The sequence below is a fragment of the Cynoglossus semilaevis genome, chromosome 20 (genome assembly GCF_000523025.1).
Source record: "Cynoglossus semilaevis isolate Cse_v1.0 chromosome 20, Cse_v1.0, whole genome shotgun sequence".
Taxonomy (NCBI): Eukaryota; Metazoa; Chordata; class Actinopteri; order Pleuronectiformes; family Cynoglossidae; genus Cynoglossus; species Cynoglossus semilaevis.
In genome coordinates this window covers 11,162,935-11,176,788 of record NC_024326.1, presented here as the reverse complement: position 1 = coordinate 11,176,788, position 13,854 = coordinate 11,162,935, and the positions used below count along the sequence as shown (strand labels likewise).

The 13,854-nt window shown below is 39.2% G+C and overlaps 1 protein-coding gene across 1 annotated transcript in view; it reads right to left on the bottom strand.

Annotated features, from left to right (window-relative positions):
* Nucleotides 1-1,223: 1,223 nt before the first annotated feature.
* The window catches only part of LOC103396543 (cadherin-12), an 18,659-nt gene continuing 6,028 nt past the window's right edge, over nucleotides 1,224-13,854 (bottom strand). Inside the window, 8 exon segments of the mRNA XM_017042355.2 lie at nucleotides 1,224-2,345; nucleotides 5,121-9,039; nucleotides 10,911-11,162; nucleotides 11,375-11,489; nucleotides 11,765-11,886; nucleotides 12,838-12,974; nucleotides 13,265-13,518; nucleotides 13,743-13,854. The exon segment at nucleotides 13,743-13,854 is cut by the window's right edge and continues 36 nt beyond it. Of these exon segments, the coding sequence (XP_016897844.2) occupies nucleotides 8,453-9,039; nucleotides 10,911-11,162; nucleotides 11,375-11,489; nucleotides 11,765-11,886; nucleotides 12,838-12,974; nucleotides 13,265-13,518; nucleotides 13,743-13,854 (1,579 nt within the window). The 3' untranslated portion in view covers nucleotides 1,224-2,345; nucleotides 5,121-8,452.

The window sequence follows — 13,854 nt, the reverse complement described above, 5'->3', positions numbered from 1 at the left end:
GCACAATTCTTTAATTTACATATACAATACCCCTGTGTAGGACTGTGTAGGGATATAATTGTTACAGTCAAAGCAGCTGTGAATCATCTTTCATTGTGATTGCGTTCACTGAAGGATTAGTGATGAGGAAGAGTCAATTTTAGTTCTCTTGTTGGCGTTTGTACTCAGTTTTACTAAAATATTTACCTTGCAGTCTTTTCCATTCTAATTAGAATGACTGCAGTGATTTGAAGCTAAATATCATTCCAGTGGCACAGTGGACTATCTCTTGTCGCATCTTTTTGAATACCATTAAGTCCTCAAAATATCATACATTTTATCGCTTTGGCACGATGTCATTGCTATCTAAATGTCACATATTTCTGTATTTTTTAATACATTGGTATGTAAAGTTATGCCTTCATCTTTTGCTCTCTGCATTTTTCATGACAGAAGATTTAGTGGAGATTTTAGCAGCAACTTTCAATTTAGAAGAAAACTGTATTTTAAAATGTGCTAGACAAGTTTTTTTAATGGAGCCCAAAGAAAGGTTGATGAGTGTAGACATTTTTTCCTTTTTTTTTTTTGCTGAGAAACACCAACAGGCACTTATCCAGCCTGCACTCCTGTCAGGGTGGTGTAATTGGACACAAATTTATTCTGCAGCAGTACAAAAACAACAGGAAATACACAGTATGTCCTGCAGTATTTTTAGTAGCAAAAAGAACAACATCAAAAAAAAAAAAGAATCTACTTAATATCTTAACCTGTAAACAGAGCCATTCCACATGGAATTTTCTTTTCATCAGCCTTGAAAATAGAAAAAGGATAATAGTTGATGTACTATTACTGTCCTATGCTCTCAACTCCATATAACGTCTACCGGAACTTTCTCCAGACCATTGTTTTCAATGACGAACTCATACATGTAATTATACAGGTGGATTAATGGTTGATGGACGAGTTACCGCAAACAACTCTAATGAGCTTGTGGTATTTAGTTAAGTGTGGAAGGTTATTTTATTTAATGTCTGGAGTTTTTGTACATATATATCCATATAAGAAATCTTCATTTTTTAAAATATGTTAACACCGGTCAAATGCATTTAGGGAAACTAAAAAAATCTTACCTTCCCTACGTACTGAGGTTCAGGTCCGATTTGTTCTTCCAGAACAAAAAATTGGTTTCGGATCCAGCCTCTTTTGGGTCGCTGCTGAGAACCCCTCTCTTCTCTTGTCGATGTTCTACTTAGGTTGGCTTGGTCTGGCTTGGTATTTACGTTTGTTTTAGAAGTGAAATGAAGTTTTGCGTGAGGGTTGGGCTTGGTTAGTGGAGCGGGATAGTGCTGTTGGCCGGGGTTCATGTTAACAAACGTGTTGTGTTTTTCATCTGGATTATACTTTGACTCTGAACTTTTCTCAGACTCTGGTAGTTCTTCGGAGCTGGTCTTTGGTTTCAGCTGAGATCCTTGTCTTGGTTCTGGAGTATCGTCATTATTCAGAGAGATTTTTGTTTCCTGTGGTGCAGACAATTTGTAAGACAAAACTTGTCTTAAGCTAGAACTGTCTTTGGTTGATCTTGATATTTCTTGGTGAGTCGCTGATGGACCTCTGGGTTTGTTGGCCATGTGGTTTTCAACAGGATGAAACACACTCTCCAGTGATTGGAATTTGTTCCCAATGTTTTGACTAGAGTTCAAATGTTGGCTTGGCAGCAGGTGAATCGTCTGTTTGTCCAGACTTTGACTTGGGATTGTTGTTGGTTCTGACAGCAGTCTTCTGTTAGGGTACCAACTAGGAACAGAGTTGGTGTTAATCTGTATCCCATAACAACCCTTGGATATGAGACATAGAAAGACCCCCAGAGGACAAAGACAGAAGACTACTGCCAAACCAGCGGGAACATTCATTGTAAAGAATGTCTCTCTCTCACCTCCACTGTGTTGTACAACAATGGGCATAAATATATTGTCCAACAAGTTTAGTAGTTCTGTTCAAAATGCAGAAATAAAACATTTTGTTGGGAAGAATTTCCATATGAATCCCTCAGAAAAATAAGCAAAAATGAATTCCTTAATCAGGGTCCATAAACTTGTTGATGATGTCAGAATCGGATCTTTCTTTATGTGATCATTATCTTCTATCCATTATTGTTCCCACAGGAAGTCAATTCAGCACGATAAAATCCAGACAAGTAGGAAACGGACGTTTTTACTTTGGAGCGTAACGTTCCATGGCATTTATTTTTCCATAACACACCCTCTGCTGAGGCCAACATTTTAAGGTATTTTCATGTCTAAAGAAAGAGCTTGTCACTGACTTATCTTTCTAGTTGATTGTTTTCCTCATCTCAGGTTTAGAGATTTCTGAAAGAGAAAGAGACATAATCAATTATCATTGGTGCCACACCATTCCTCAAGAAGGACAGTAGATCCCTCCTTGTTGTCAAACTACAGCCTTTATATTATCAATCACACAGTAATTTTATTCTGAGAATGGATGCATCAAACAGCCATGGCAAAAAATAGGTACCAGAATTTCAGTTGTTGTCACAGCATTTTAAAAGTGTACCAGAAATTACTGGTGAAAAAACATGTTCAATCTTTAGAATGAAGTAAATAAAAATCCACATGTTTTTTTCTTTTTTTTCTTATAAATCCCATCTATATAAATAACTAAAAAAGGATCAAACACATATGCTGTTAAAAAATAATCACATATGATGTACATACACATTTGAATCCAGCAATATTTAATACTGACAGTAAAGAAACACAATATGTGAAGTTTGACGGTAGAACAATGAATAACCTACTGTTTACAACAATAATAATAAAATTGTATTAGTAAGATAAATAACCAACTGAACAGTCTTTTACCAAAAAACTACAGCTGCAGCTATAAAATATATGGAGTTTAAGTTAAATATAATTGAAGTGATTATCAATTATTTAACGTAATAAAGAAACTTGTGCAGTGTAACCATGAAGTAGAACTAAAGGGTAAAAATGGGCTCAATTTTGTTTGGATTTCTCAGTATGTATCAAACTAATTATCTACAGATTACGATCCAGAGTTCTTAATTATGTTAGTAATTACACAGGAATACACAGTGGACCTCTAAAACAGAACCAAAGTCACTGACTGGAATGGTAGTGACATTGTGACATTTTCACTGACATTATTCTTTTTTATTATTATTATTATCATTATAAGAACATATTTATACCAGGACAGTTATGAACTGCAGGACTGTCATCAGTGATGCCAGCCTATAATGATAAGTAACATTAACAGACCTGTCAACAGCTATTCTGCCACCACTACACATAATGATTTATTTACCAAATGCTGGTTGATGTATGAGGTAAAATAAAAACAACAACGCAGGAACCAAAAACAGAAGATATCTGAAATGCTTCAGCATTCTGACGCTGGCAGTGAAACTTCAGAGACAAAAAAGAGGAGATAAGAAAGAGGCCTGAACAGCTCTGAAGCCCACATTTAAATAATACTTTTTCAGACTAGAACAATGGGTTGATGACAGCCATGACTGCTAAAAAGGCTTTGTGGTAGGAAGAGACAACGCAGTGTTTTCAGATCCTCTGTATCAAATAAAAAAAAAGTCATTTCATTTCCATGCAATGAAAGACACAATTAAGTGAAGTACTACTATATACTTATATATACCTTGGCCTTGAGGAATTTACCTGGATATTCATTGCCATTGGACTAAATACACAGCAGTTCTTGATCTTCCTTGGCCTTGAGGAATTTACCTGGATACTCATTGCCATTGAGTCCAATGGCAATGAGTATCCAGTTAAATACACAGCAGTTCTTGATCGTTGCTGTGAGATTCTTATTGGCACAATCAAATCATTTATATTAGATCCTGCCAGTCTGTGCTGAGGCCATAATTCAGTCACAAAGCAATCAAGTGAAATCACTGATGGTTGACGCAACTAATTTATACTTCAAGCAAAAAAAATTGCAATTGTGTTTTTCTTCTTGGAAAGATTCAATTATGTTGTTAAAAGGGAACTATTCTCCATCAAAGTCACCCATTGTCAATTTAAACCCCAATGCAATATTTTTTACTGTATTTCATGGAAATATAACTGCAGCTTATACTTCAGTTCCAGCAGTGGAAAGCCAAATGTAGTTTGTACTAAAATGAAGCTTGTACTCCATAAGGCAGTAGGATATTGGAGATATCAGCCAGTGTCAGCAGTCATGCACCGACAGCTCTGACCAGTGTTGCCAACAGTCAAGGACAACAAAAACCTAAACCTGCCCTTGTAGACCCCAAATGTTACAGGACCATATACGTATGAGGTGCTGCATAAAGTACTAGCAAGAATTAGCAGGACAACTAAGGGCATAAACATCTGTTAGACACTCTTTTTAGAGCTGAACTAACAACAATACTGTTTTATTTCACTTTAAATCCTTATGTTCCGTATAACTTTTATGCAAAGGTTGACTGTACTACTGACAGTGAGGAAGGAAAAATTATTATTTCCACAGAAGACAAAAAATAAGTATCTATGTGTATATATATATATATATATATATATATATATATATATGCTCTATGTTATTTATTATGTTTAGTTTGTTTCTCTGACAGTCATGCTGCCCAGGGAAATCACTGGCTCCTCAGTTTGGACAAATCCATCTGGGTGTTTTTTATAAAGTACCACAGTCGTTATCCAGCTGTCAAGTCTGCATCCATTGCTGCAAAAATAATCACAGACAATTTTACAACTAATTCCCTCTCAGTTTTGCTCTACCTTGAACGCATCATCAACAGCACCTTGGTGAACTGAGGGTTGTTGTTAAAGATGATAAATATTCTGTATGGTGAAAAGCAGTTGACTTGAATACAGAATGTAGAATATATATAGACCCACGGTTGAAATGTTTCACAAGTCGCTTCTGCCCAAACACACACACACACACGTTATCCTTCTTTTATCTCGCCCATTCATACATACAAAGAAAAGACAGCTGCAGCGATGCAAACATTTCTCTGTAATGAAGCTGCAGTCAGAGAAAGATAAAGATAGAGGTGAGGAAAGGTAGAAGAAGTGAAGGAAATGGGGGAGGAGAGGGTTAAATGGACTGATGCTCTTTACCTCCTGCAGACAGATGTGTTCATCCTCCCACTCGCCTTCCTACTTTACTCTCCTCCCTGCTTGGTTTCTCAACATCCGCTTGTGCAGACGTGAGTGTGTCGCTCTCTCGCTCTCTTTGGCTCACTCTCTCTCTCTCTCTCGTTCTTTCTCTCTCTGTCTCTGCTGTGTGGCTGTAGTAGAGGAGATGGAAAAATGCTGTTGCCCCACCTCTCTTCCTCTCTCTGCACACACATACACACACACAGACACAAACACATTTGCTATTTTTTCTTGAAAGAGATAGATAGAGAGAGATAGATAGAGAGAGAGAGCGTACGGATCAACCTTGCAGAGAACCTTCCTTGTGTCTCAAACAGAGACAAATATCCCCAGGTTTCACACCATGTGACAGAGACAAACAACAACTAGACTGCTCAGTAAGAGTTCTGGCTCTAGAGATCCGGTTCCTTTCATTTCTGTTGTTTGTGGAAAAGCTCAATGCCAAATTTAAATTGGTGCATATTTGAACTGGTTCTTATGAAACGTACCAACATACATCATCTATTAAATCAACCGTCTTTTAATATTTGTAATGTTGAAATGCTAAATTCAATACTTTTAATTTTGCTACGTAAAAAAAGAACACACTTAAATCAAAGTAAACTGTTGAAGTGTAGAGTGAGACGTTATGTATTCTTTTGAATTTGCTCATGGCCTGATCAGCTGCACTCGAAGACAAAACGAGAAATACATGATCCTTGTAGTGAACGGAGGCTGCGGTGACAGAATAACTAGATTTAAAGCGTCTTTTACAGTGTAAATTTAATACTGGTGTTTTATGGGCTCGTAAAGTCCCCTTCCACACAACAAGCGCTGCAAAAAAAAAAAGTAGGTATATTGGAGCACGAGAACAAAATAAAAACTTCAGGGCTGAAGAGTGAAGCAATAATACCAGCCTTGTGTGCCCTTGTGAAAACAGAAACCTTGGTTACATTTTTTTTTTATCATTGCGTACTCTGCTAAGCGAGTGTTCTGTTCAACGTAGCTTGGTTTGTATTATTTTGAGGACTGGAATCCATGTTGCAGCGAGAAAATATATTTTTTATCAATCATTTTCCAAGATCTGATTGTTGACAAGGTTTCCATTCACTAATGCACACGTGCCACAGTTACTGGCTGAAAAAGGCTGATATGAAATCAGGAATAGGTCAGGCGTGGCCATCATGGCTGCACATGAGCCGAGGTTTATCATACCTGACAGATCACACAGAGCAAAGTGTGCAAAGATGCCTTTTAAAGTGTCCAGCACATAACAGAGTGCATGTGGAATAACAGAGCAGATGGCAAAATCTGTGTTGAGTTTTAACCTTCTCAAGGTTAGAACTGTAGACGCCTCCTACGGAGGTTAAAAAGAAAACGGCTGAGCTAAGCTCACGTGGGAGCTCCCAAATCCAGACATGGACTTGATTTACAGACAGAAGAAGGCTTTAGTGACAGATGTTGCAATCTTAGTTGACAGCAACATCAGTACGGACGAACACGATGAGCTCGAGGGCTGACGGTAATGGGAGAGGATGTGAAACAGTAGAGCAGGAGCTGTGATTGGCTGCGACCCTTGTGACTTCCAGGCAAAGCATTTGAGGTCTTTGTCCAAAACAGTGCAAATTCTGAAAATAGCTACTTAAAATTTCCCAATTGTTTGAGGAATAGTTGCTGAGTAACTGTTGGAGTTGGAGTTGGAGTTGTCAAGATGAACTCAATCACTAATGTGAAATGTATCAGATTAACATTTTCATTACAGTATTCATTTTTAATGCACCACAGTTTGCTGCTCTGATACACAATCGATACGTTTTTGGGTTTTTTTTGGACAAACCCTACTTAGTAAAAGGAAAAAAATGTTATTTTAAAACCATAAATAAAAAACACACTTTAAAATAATCAGTTCTTATGAACTTTACCCACTGGCATATTTGAATACTATACATTTTGCTTTAATTCCTGTTAAAACCTGTGGCTATTTAATTTTTTTGCAGCAGTTAAAACACAGTTACACAAGTCAAAGGCCACTCCCATGAGCCACTGGGAGCTTAGTAATGTTATATGTGTGTTTCTGCGATCATTTAGAATAATCTGTGTAGCATGCTTAATAAGTGCAGCCTTAAATGAAAAGCACATGGTTATTATATTTACAAGTAACCAGTGTGAAATATTGGCTGTGGACACGCTGTACTGCTTTCACCCACTTATTTTCTCTGCTTCTTCCCCCTCAGGCATTATCATATTGTATGGCTGTCCTGCTTTTGTTGTTCTTTCATTGTTCATTGACCCAAATTTCCCGTACTTAAAGAGCTTTCTGCTCTCTTTGGAGATACAGCCTGGCAGTACTTATTGGTATACACTTCTGTCTAACTAATGTGCTGCTGCTCTTGTTTGGTTAGAGTTAGAGCCCAGGTTGAAATATACTGTGAGTCTCACGTGAGAGAGATAAGACATGGTAGTGTTAAGTGACACCATGTGTACAGCATGGTAGCTGTCCCTGTGTGGAAGACAATGGATGATGGGACATGGGGATTAGGATTGCCTTCAGACACCCAGAAGTCCAGCAGGGAATGGTTAGTCATTGTTTGATTAAAAACAAAGCAGTGGCAGCAGAACAATGGTTTCAGGCCACCACATAAAACACTTGAATCAATATTTTTCTCTCTCTTTCTCTTTCTATTCCCTCTCTCTCTCTCATTTGTGGAGCTGAGAGTGTTGCTTTATTCATTATTCCTGTAAAATTTGTTTTTCCAGTGTTTGGATTTTCAAGGTTTTTTGGTTCCGTCAGTTCCATTTATTGACTTTCATGGCGATCATTATAAATGACCAGGTTTGCTTCAAGATCATCATTTGTTGTAGCTGCAGCCTGAAGCACAGCAGCATTACAACCATGAGGCTAAGAGTCTAAGCTAACCAAGGTAACCACATATTATACACGTCGTTTTTTTATGACATAAATTTGCATTTTGAGTCATTTTTGTATTCAAAATAGCCTGTGAGGAAAGTGTACAGAAAGGTCTTAATACTGTAGTCAAAGTTTGAGATAAAACAGTTTTAATACACAACAATAATTCAACTTGTAAACATACCTCAATACCTCAGGCACTTTGAGGAGATGCTAAGTTTACCATTTCACACACTTCTCTGTTTTCTAGCAAACTGCTACTGCTATGAGTCTTTTCTTTTTTTTAGAAAGTTGTTGGATTGTCTGAAGTTTCTGTCACAGTATGACAAAAAAAAATAATACTGTCTTAAAAAGTAAGCAGGTTCTTTCATGGCCCCCTGTTGTGTCTCCACTTTTAAATGCTTTCTCAGCTCTCCTTTCACAGAGTAGGCGGCTGTCTCTCTACATTTATAGCCAGGGTTTTAATGGTTTGTCCCCACTCAGACGGTGAGCTTAGATCCCCTGAACTGTCAATTACCCATGATTCTTCTATGGAGCTAAGTGAACCAGCCCCAGAGCCGTCACCCTCGTAGGCATACGTGGCCAGAGAATCGTAGGATGGAGCGGCACATTCCAGCTGGCTCTCCTCCAGCCGCTGTCTGATGAACTCCCTGATAATACCAGTGCCACGCTCTGTTTTTCTGTCATGGCAGGACTTGTTTACTCCAATAATAACACTGGCTGTTTGACGATGAATGTCTGGTGACCTGACATTATTACAACGGCTGGTAAGATGCAGCAGAACGCCATCGCCATAACTGTTCCTCTCCACTTTGGAGGTGCTGCTGCGGGAACTGCTGCTGCGCAGAGCGTCTATGTCAAATGCACGGGTGTCTGCCTCGCCTCCTCCTTCGTCGTCATAGTGGATGACATTGTCGCGGATGTCCTCCTTCGATGTCATCACACTTGTTTTCTCTTTGTTGCGCCTCTGGTTCATGTATAACGCTGCCATGACTGCAGAAAATAGATGGAATATGAATAGTTATAGTAATAGTCCATGTTTGGGTTGGACAGGTTAGACCAACCCCCCACAACTGCTCTGCAGAACATAACTGAGGTCAGACTCTGTGCTGGGACCATTGAGGTGAATTGATTTGGGTTTTTTCTCCAGCTTCAACCTACGTCAAAGGTAACAGGGCAGGAAAATGAACAACACTATTTAACACTACAGAGTTTAGTGGTAAAGTAAGGTACATTTTGTTACTAACTCTCATAATTACATGTTAGAGAACAGGTTTAACAGGATAAAAGGATTTTGATTTAGACTGGATGGCATTTTTCAGAGAGAGGAGATGTAGAAGACATCTTGAGCCTCTTTTCCTCTAAATGAAAACCTTTTCAAAGACTAAATTTGTCATACGCTCTACTTATATTTCATATGCATTTATATGCGAGGCTAAGATAATTTATCAAGCTGTTACATTGTGCTGAGCAGGAATTCACAGCAACATGCACTGCATTTTTATTAAAAGCATCCAGGACATCTATAGGACGCAAGAGAAGCAAGGAGAGAGAAACAAAGAGGGAAAACAAGTAATGTGGCTGAGACATGGTCACACTGGGCACCGACTGCTCCAGGCTCATGAACCAGGAGCCATTAGAGTCCCTCCTTCCCTCCTCCCCCTGTTGTTTTGGGTATAAAAGGAACCTTAACATCCAAGCATCAAATCATTATCCTGTTAGAATGACTTCTAAAAATACCTGAGTTACTGGACTTGCTATATAGTATACTATAGTAGCAGTATTATTAATATTAAATATACACACATACATGTATGCATACATATACATACATACACATAGACACACACACGTGTATGTATATGTGTATATATTATCTTTGGCCAACAACTAACTGGAACAGTGCTTCAGCCCAGCAGAGGAGACACAGCTTCATCCCCATCCTCTGGGATAAAGTCTGAATATGTAGCTTGTGACGATGACTTACGTACTTAAATGTGGAAATTATGGCTACGTTCCATTAAAACAAAATGTGGACTTTCATGTTCTTCCTCATCCTCACTGTGTTCCTGTTTATTTACATTCTCTAAACTTGATGATTGCTCTCTCACTGCTGTGCTGCTTCTGCCCTGGAGGAAAAAAACGCTAAGAGGGAGTTAATAATACAGTAGAAAATACCAAGAAAGGACACCAGGCTTTTTAAAACCACTGTCACTGTTTTTTTATTCCCAGCTCACTGCTGCTGTTTTTCTTTGTGTCTACTCAAGGCCAAAGGAGTTCACACTTTATAGAACAGTTGAACTGAAATTCCATTGTTGAACGTATGGAATAAGCCAATGTTTCTGTCTGATGGACAGCAGTGTACAGTATGTTATGTTATTCTCCCAAACCCCCATTCCCTTCTTTTTATATTTTCTTTTTCTTTCTTTTCCACAGACATCAGAAGAGGAGCCTCACTGGCCTCAGGAGGCTGCACCTTTTCTTTGCCATGCCATCAGTCAATCCACACACACACAGAACAGAGACACCAAGAAGGGCAGGACGAGAGGGAGAGAAAGATGAATGAAAGGAAAGGACATGTGTCGTAGAGACTTTTACATAATTTAGAAAAACCAAGACCCAACATAGTTTGTCTTTGATGGATTTATTCTAAATATCTTGGTCAAGAGAGCCGTTTGTTATATAGCCCAAACAGTTCACTCTTTCNNNTTCCTTCAGTTTAGACACTAATGTAACATTTTGCTACACACATGAAGGCTGAATAAAGGTAAAAAAACTACTATATTCTTTATTCTTGCTCTCTGTATAAAGCAACATATATCACCTGTTATTTTCTGTGATAATATGTAATGTTGTGTGCTTACCCATTAGCAGAGCTACACAGAGCAGAGCTGCCATCAAAACTCCTGTGCTCACCCCCCCCGGCAGGAAGACGGCCTCGGCTGAACAGGCCATCGTGGAGCCCCTGGTGTCACAGGAACACACTCGGATGGTGAGAGTTGTAGTACTGCTCTGTGCTGGATAACCACTGTCTTCCACCACAATGGGAAAACTGAAGATGTCCTGCAGATGGCGCTGGAAGACTGAGCGCCTGGTCACAATGCCGGCCGTGTTGTCTGGAAGTCAAGAGAAGAGGTGGAGGAAGAATATACAAACAGGTGAAAGGTCTTTATTTAAGGTTGATTTGTTGAAAAAAAAATACAATTAAACCTAGGTGGTAAAGGTTTGGTGACATGATATCTTTAAAACTTTAATTAGAAAACTACTCCGTAGCTCAATTTCCACAGTCAGCAGCTTATTCCAAATGATCTTTTTTCCTTTTACTTACTTCCAAAATCCCGAACAGTGAAGTTTCTGTTGCGGAGCTCCCGAGGGACCTTGAAAAAGAACCGCTGGCCAGCAGGAGGGAGATCTCTGTCCACAGCACTCACTGTCTGGATTACCTGGTCAGGGAACAGACAAAGAGAAAACAATAACTCTGGGAACCCCCAGAGGAAGAGAGAACTTCAAAACGGCCGGCGGAGAAGGTGTCAGAGGGAAAAATGAAACGGTAACTTCAGCTTCGTGCTGCATTTTTAAAACCCAGTCTTATTACACTACATGTCATCATAGTTGGGTAAATACTCTTGGGTTATTATGATAAAAATTAAACAGACACTTATTTTTTTTAAAAGAATTAGCAGAGTGTACCAATGCTGTGGAGCACAGCTCAGCGTACCTGTCCAACCTTGGTGTTTTCACACACAAAAGATTCTGAAGGAACAGCCAGCTCAGGAGGGAACTCATTTACGTCCAGGATGTTGACTATCACAGACACTTTGGAAGACAGCGGAGGGTTACCTGTGGGTCCACACAAAACATTCAAATGTTAATATGAATTTGCTGAAACATGCTTGGTTTAAAGTAGGTGTAGTTTGAAGAGTACGTTGCCACTGGCGATACTCACGAAGGAGTGTATTCATTTTCTAACATAATCCTTTTTAGTGTAATGAAGCCAGTGTGGCCTTGTGATGGACCAGAAAACTAACCCTGGGAAAGCTAGTCAGTCAAAGAATGAATAATTAAAGTTTGTTCTATAATCTGTGAATGTTGTTAATAATACTGCTTTAAAGAAAATTATTTATTACTATAAACTAAGTCTGATGAATTACTGTTGTAGCTCTCACTTCGGCCACTGGATGGAGTTAAACCCCAGCTAAACTCTGTCTTTGCGTCCCTGAATCTGTATTGTGTACAGGTCAACTGCGTGTCTTTATATTCTGATTATTCTATTATTTTAACGGCCAGTAAAACATAATAAGCTATCGATTCAGCTGCAGGAGAAATGATGATGACAGCGTTATGTTTTAAACCACACTCTCAGCCTGCAGTAGTATTAAGTCCTCAGCTGGTTATTTTATCTGACTCCAACTCTTCATTTTTATAAAGTGTGCAGTCATTAATCTCAATATTTCCCCATTTCGTTTCTTCACAGTTCCGTCAAGGCTGAAGTATTATCCTGTCATTTTCTTTCTGCCGTGTGGAGACCAACAGAAGCAGCAGGTAGAGAACATTCAGGGTAAAAAGTTTTTTGTGAAATTGAAGTTGTGTAAAACTATCTTAATTTTTCACGGCTACATGAAGCAGGATGTTTGTTTAGTAGCAATATTGTTGACCTGTGAATGTACCATTCCACAGAGTACTGTATATCAGATCTATGCGACTGAGGAAAACCCTGGTGTTTTATATGCAGTTCCTTGCTGTCGTCAAATACTTACTGACTTTTGTTCCTTGCTGTCGTCAAATACTTACTGACTTTTGTTGCCACCACTGTGATGGTGTGCTGAGCAGCTGTCTCTCTGTCCAGGTATTCATTAGTAAAAATGGTTCCTTCTACAGTGTCGATGTCAAAACAGCTGTCGGACTCTGAGTTCCACCGCAGTGAATACCTGCAGAGATCAGGACAGTGTGGAACCGATCAGGACAGTGTGGAACCGATGAGGAGTGAGAACCAGGAGCAAAGCTCTATGTGTAAACTCTTGTATTTCTAAACTTCCCAAGTCTGAAAACAGTAGTCAGTAGTTGGGATATTCTCTAGGGTACTGGATTACAGTAAATGGTTTGACCCACACTACAACAGGGCTAAACTTAAATCTCCTGCTCAGATCATATTTATTTGTGGTGTCGGCCAGTCTGGTATTGTTGGCATCGGGTCCTCAAATTAATAAGTGATTGCTACCTTACAGCGCTGCTGCTGACATCCAGGTCCTGGGCGGTGACTGAGCCAATGATGGTGCCAGGAAGGGTGTCCTCGAACACATCCATGTAGTAGGAGGCCTTGGTGAAGACAGGGGGTTCCTCCAGGTCCAGGACGCTCACCTTGACTGTCGCCGAGTCCTTGAAGGGACCCAGGTGAAGGAAACGAGGGTCCAGCTGTGCGTTGGAGGCCTCCACCTTAAATGAGTACGACTTTTTGGTTTCATAGTCAAGAGTCTGCAGAAAAAGAGAGAAACAACAAACACAGAAAGAAAGACACTGTAAGAAATAAAATAAAATAATAAAAACATACTGAAAATAAAAAGGAAAAATGATAAGGAAAAATTGATTTGAATGTAGGTATTTGATAACTTCACAGTAGATTAAAGATTTTGTCAAATATATTGTCCCTAAAATATTTGTCAGCTGTTCTGTTACTTCTGTTGCTGAAGAGTGTCCACCTGTTTCAGTACTAAAACCCCTTCTTTACTCTGGCGCTCTGAGATGATGTCAAACACTTTGGCCTCATCGTCTGGAACAAGGACGTAGTCCATGTCTGCGTTGATGCCAGAA